Source organism: Echinops telfairi, unplaced genomic scaffold (genome assembly GCF_000313985.2).
Source record: "Echinops telfairi isolate 266 unplaced genomic scaffold, ASM31398v2 ScPeMD7_7412;HRSCAF=8450, whole genome shotgun sequence".
Taxonomy (NCBI): Eukaryota; Metazoa; Chordata; class Mammalia; order Afrosoricida; family Tenrecidae; genus Echinops; species Echinops telfairi.
Genome location: NW_022111312.1, coordinates 18,425,434 through 18,430,292, shown reverse-complemented (window position 1 = coordinate 18,430,292; position 4,859 = coordinate 18,425,434). Strand labels below are relative to the sequence as shown.

Here is a 4,859-nt window from a genome sequence, read left to right as displayed (position 1 = left end):
AGAGACACACGAGGAGAGAATGAGAGTGAGTGTGTGTGTAACCTAGGGTCCAGAATCACCATTAGGAGTGGGTCTACGAGGAGAGAGATGGTTGATTACACTTTCCATGAGTTAGGTGCCATGACTCATTGCACAGTGCGTATTTCTAAAATTAGTTTTTGAAGTACAGACCCACTGCCATGCAGCCGATGGCGACTCACAGGCAGGGTGAAGCTGCCCCTGTGAATTTCCGAGACTAACTCTTTAGAGCAGCGGTTCTCAACCTGTGGGTCGCAGCCCCATGCACAGGGGTCACCTAATATATACGATTCATCACAGTAGCAAAATTAGTGATGAAGTAGCACAAAAATGTTAGAGTTGGGGGGGCACGACACCATGAGGAAGGTTGGGGACCGCTGCGCTAGAGCACAGCCAGCCTCGTTGTCCTCCTCAGAGGACCGGTCGTTTTGCACTGACTGTGCAGTAGCAGCCCGGCTCGTAGTCACTCGGACTCCTCTACGACCAGAAGGCTTTGAAGAGTTTATGGGAAAGTTCCATGGTTTTCCAGTCCATTTGTGGAGGGAACTTTTGAGCCCCTTCGCGATGAGGGTAGAGAGGTCATGGTCCAGCCGTGGGCGCCTCCCTGGAAGCACCTTTACTCACCGGCCACGCTGTGCAGAAGCTGTGAGGGCGTGGACGTGGTGTCGAGGGGCCAGACAGGCGTCCCGGGACCAGCTCAGTTGTCCAGGGCTTCGTTTTGACACACACTTTAGTGGCAGCTCAGGCACCCCAGGGTGTGTCCACGTGGGCCCTGGCTGCCAAGGGTCATACAGGAGCTGGGTGTGCCTCCCTCCCCGTTGTCAGGTCCAGCCCTTTCTACCCACGTGGTTGGCTGAGCCAAGCCAGGTGGGCAAGAACGTCTCTGAGCACCTTGTTCCCATCGAAGATGTCCCCGAGGTCCATCCAGACCTGCAGAAGAAACTTCGGGCCCAGGGCATCTCCTCCTACTTCCCAGGTGAGGCTGCAGCCCAGTGGGGGGCAGGAGGGTGAAGGGGCCTGTGCCCCCCTGGCCCTGACTGCCGTCTTCCTTACCCAGTCCAGGCAGCTGTCATCCCCACCCTCCTGGAGAGCACCGCTGGGGGCTTGCTGGTGGGGAGGGGAGGCTTTCAGCCCCGAGACCTCTGTGTCTCGGCCCCAACAGGCAGTGGGAAGACACTGGCCTTCGTGATCCCCGTGGTCCAGGTGAGCGGGTGGCCTTCCCAGGGCTGGGCTGAGTGGGGGGGTGGCCCTGCTGATGGACACCTGCCCCCCAGGCCCTGTTGCACCGCGTGGTGTGCCAAGTTCGAGCCTTGGTCGTGCTGCCCACCAAAGAGCTGGCCCAACAGGTAACGGGGACCCCGGAGCCCAAGCTAGCTCTGTCAAGGGCATTCCCACACTAACCGGCTGCTACGTTTCCAGGTGAGCAGAGTTTTCAACATCTACACAGACGCCACACCCCTGCGGGTGGCCCTGGTCACCGGGCAGAAGCCGCTGGTCAGGGAGCAGGAAAGCCTTGTCCAGAGGACGTAGGTGCTGGGGCAGCTTGTCCCTGGGGGCAGGGGCCGGGGGGCGGGGGCAGAGAGTGGTAGGGCACCCTGAGCTCAGCTGCCCTGCACTCCACAGAGCAGAGGGCTTCCGCAGCCTGGCTGACATTGTGGTGGCCACCCCTGGCCGCTTGGTGGACCACATTGACCAGACTCCTGGCTTCAGCCTCCAGCAGCTGCGCTTCCTGGTAGGTTGTTAGCCAGGGCCCAGATCCAGGCTAGGGGCTCCCCGGGCCTCCCTCGGTGCTGGGACCAGTCTCCCTGCAGGTGGTTGACGAGGCAGACCGAATGGTGGACAGCCAGCACCAGGCCTGGCTGGCTCGGGTGACGGCAGCTGTGTTCAGGAGAGAGGGCCCTTCGGACCCCTGGGCCTTGTTTCAGCGGGTACCCCCCAAGGCTGTCACTGCTGCCAGGTACCATACGACCTCCTTCCCGGGGGTGGGATGGGGTGTACGTGCCCCCCCCCCCAGCCCTCACGACCCTGCTTCTCTGCCAGCACCTGGGTCCCCCAGCTGCCCCTGCAGAAGCTGCTCTTCTCAGCCACCTTGACTCAAAACCCCGAGAAGCTGCAGCAGCTGGCCCTCCACCAGCCTCAGCTCTTCTCCACGGGGCTGGAGTGCAGAGGGCCTGCAGGCTCTGATGAGGGTACAGGTGGGAAGTATACCTTCCCTGAGGGGCTGGAGGTGAGTGGAGGGCAGGGCAGGGGACAGGGCAGTGGGGCTGACTCCCCGGGCCAACCGTGCACCTTTCTCTCCAGCATCACTACGTGCCCTGCAGGCTGAGGGCCAAGCCCCTGGCCGTCCTGCACCTGGTCCGGGCCAGGGGCCTCTCCAGGGTGCTCTGCTTCACCAACTCCCGAGAGCACTCCCACAGGTGGGCCAGGCAGACGGGGAGGCTCCGGGCATTTCTGGCCGCAGTGCCTGGGTGGGCCCAGCTCTCTGAGGCAGCTCCTCTTCTCCTCCCAGGCTCTTCCTGCTGGTCCAGGCCTTCGGGGGAGTGAGCGTGGCTGAGTTCTCGTCCCGCCACGGGCCCGGGCAGAGGAAGAAGATCCTGAAGCAGTTTGAGCAGGGCAAGGTTCAGCTGTGAGTTGCTGGGACTGGTGTCACCGGCTGGGCGGGTGAGGGGGCTGGCTGTGCTCAGGTAGACCCTGTGTCCCACAGCCTCGTGAGCACAGACGCCACGGCCCGCGGCATCGACGTGCAAGGCGTGGAGCTGGTGATCAACTACGATGCTCCTCAGTATGCAAGGACCTACGTGCACAGGTGTGGGGGCTGGATGAGGACCACCTGGGGTGGGGGTGGGGGCTGTCCCGTGGCTCCAGCCAGAGCTGCTGTGCTTGGTTCTAGGGTTGGGCGGACTGCACGAGCTGGACGCGCTGGACAGGCCTTCACGTTGCTGCTCCGGGTGCAGGTGGGTTGGGTGCTCCGCCCAGTGGGTGCATGGAGAGTGATCTTGAGCCTCCAAGGCCCTGACACCCAGGTGCTCCCCTCCAGGAGAAGAGGTTCCTCCGGATGCTTGCTGAGGCAGGCGTGCCCACGCTGGGCCGGCACGAGATCCCCGGGGAGCTGCTGGAGCCACTGGGCCCGAGCTACGAGGCGGCCCTGGCCCAGCTGGAGAAGGCTGTCAGGGTGAGGAGCCTACGGGCTGGGTGTATCCTAGGGCTGGCGGCTGCAGCTGCCAGAGCACTTCCTGACCCTCCTTCCCCCACAGGAGGAGCGAAAGCAGAAGGAGGCCTAGGTGCCCGTCTTGGGGAAACACCACCACCCATGGAGGGGCCACCTCCCACCAAACCCATGAAGCTGATGGTCTGCACCCAGGACCGTGGGGGTGGAGGCAGGGGCCAACCCTGGCTGGACAGAAACCTCAAATTCCACCTTGTAAGCCTGAGGGGCTGCAGCCCTGAGTGCTGGCCTGCCTAGTATAGGTGCTCAAGCAGGGCGGGACCACTTCTGCTGTGACGGGGTCTAGCCAACTGCTACCCAGGTATATAAAGGAAGCTCCCCGTGGGAACTTCACGTGTAAGCCAGAGTCAGTCGGATGCTCCTCTTCTGTGTGAGTCTTGTCGATGGGAGCACAAGTGTCAGTGTCCGGGAATGAGCGCCCTTAAAGAGCCAGTCAGCCAAACAGAGTGTGAGTGCGTGCGTGCGTGCATAGGAATAGGTGAGCAAAGATTGGAGCACGGGTTAGCACGGGTTCAGCTGTGTCTGAGGAGGAGTTGGGATGAGTCAGGGCGACCGTGTGCACCTTCGTTCGGCAGCACCGTCCCCCAAAGGGAAGGGCCGATGGTCCGTCTTAGGTGGTTGAACACTGTCTTTGTGGGCTCGGTTGTGAGTGTTCACCGTGGTGCCCAGTGTGCTCCGTCTACCACGTTCATGGGCACACCGGCAGTACTGAGACATCCTGTCCAACCTGCAAAGATGCAGCCTGTTTGTCTCCCCTGCCCCATCATTCCTTGTCAGCTTCCTCATCTACACAAAGGCTGAGGGAGCACCGAGTCAGCTGGCTGGTATCCTGGCCCCTTGCAGACGCTTACAGCAGCCGTCATCCACCACCACCAAGGGACACTTACAGCCTGGAGACGCAGGCTCCAGAAAGATGGGAGGGAGAATAAAATATAAAATACAGGTGCAGGCAAAGCCCTCAGGAATTCAAGGAGAGTGTGTGCACAGCCAGGGTGAACAGGACAGCACTGAAATACACATGCAACTTCACAGAGCCCCGTGAAGTACAGGAGTCCAGAGATAAACCCCCTACACCTATGACAAACTGCTTTTTGACGTGAGTGCCAAGCCTGTTCAATAGAAGTTCTTGGGGTTGTCACCATCACACAGCTGGTGACTTCTAGACAGCAGGGCAGAGCGTGCTGCACGCCGTGCCAGATGATCTTGGAAGCTTCCTGTGAGCCGGTAAGTGCTGGAGAACAGCCGGAGTCCACGTGCTGCATCACCACCACCACCCTCCACGGATCCACGGGCAGTCTGGCCCCTAGGGTGCTGTAAGAGGCAACTGCAAGGACTGCTTGTCTAGCCTGCCTTTAGTGCAAGAACGGGAAACAAGACAGGCTCTCCCATCAAAGGTTGGTCTCAGAAACACACCGGGGCAGTTTTACCCTCGCCTACGGGGCCTCCACGGTGCATCTCCTCAATGGCAGCGGTTTGGTTTTGCACGAATAGGAACTTGGACTATGCCTCATTAAAGACATGATACCAACAACAACAGACTGGTTCTTACCAAGGTGGGATGGAAGGGGGGCTAAAGGGGTACAGAAGTTTACTTTGGTGAAGAGGCAGATGGGAA

The 4,859-nt window shown here is 60.7% G+C and overlaps 1 protein-coding gene across 1 annotated transcript in view; it reads left to right on the top strand.

Annotated features, from left to right (window-relative positions):
- DDX51 (DEAD-box helicase 51) overlaps positions 1 to 4,778 on the top strand; it is a 63,923-nt gene extending 59,145 nt beyond the window's left edge. The window contains exons 3-15 of the mRNA XM_045296736.1: positions 844 to 994; positions 1,076 to 1,221; positions 1,293 to 1,364; positions 1,438 to 1,544; positions 1,642 to 1,750; positions 1,830 to 1,975; positions 2,059 to 2,245; positions 2,320 to 2,435; positions 2,528 to 2,644; positions 2,723 to 2,824; positions 2,909 to 2,972; positions 3,056 to 3,190; positions 3,273 to 4,778. Coding sequence (XP_045152671.1) covers positions 844 to 994; positions 1,076 to 1,221; positions 1,293 to 1,364; positions 1,438 to 1,544; positions 1,642 to 1,750; positions 1,830 to 1,975; positions 2,059 to 2,245; positions 2,320 to 2,435; positions 2,528 to 2,644; positions 2,723 to 2,824; positions 2,909 to 2,972; positions 3,056 to 3,190; positions 3,273 to 3,299 — 1,479 coding nt within the window. The 3' untranslated portion in view covers positions 3,300 to 4,778. The remainder of the gene's footprint in view (positions 1 to 843; positions 995 to 1,075; positions 1,222 to 1,292; positions 1,365 to 1,437; positions 1,545 to 1,641; positions 1,751 to 1,829; positions 1,976 to 2,058; positions 2,246 to 2,319; positions 2,436 to 2,527; positions 2,645 to 2,722; positions 2,825 to 2,908; positions 2,973 to 3,055; positions 3,191 to 3,272) is intronic.
- The last annotated feature ends 81 nt before the right edge of the window (positions 4,779 to 4,859 follow it).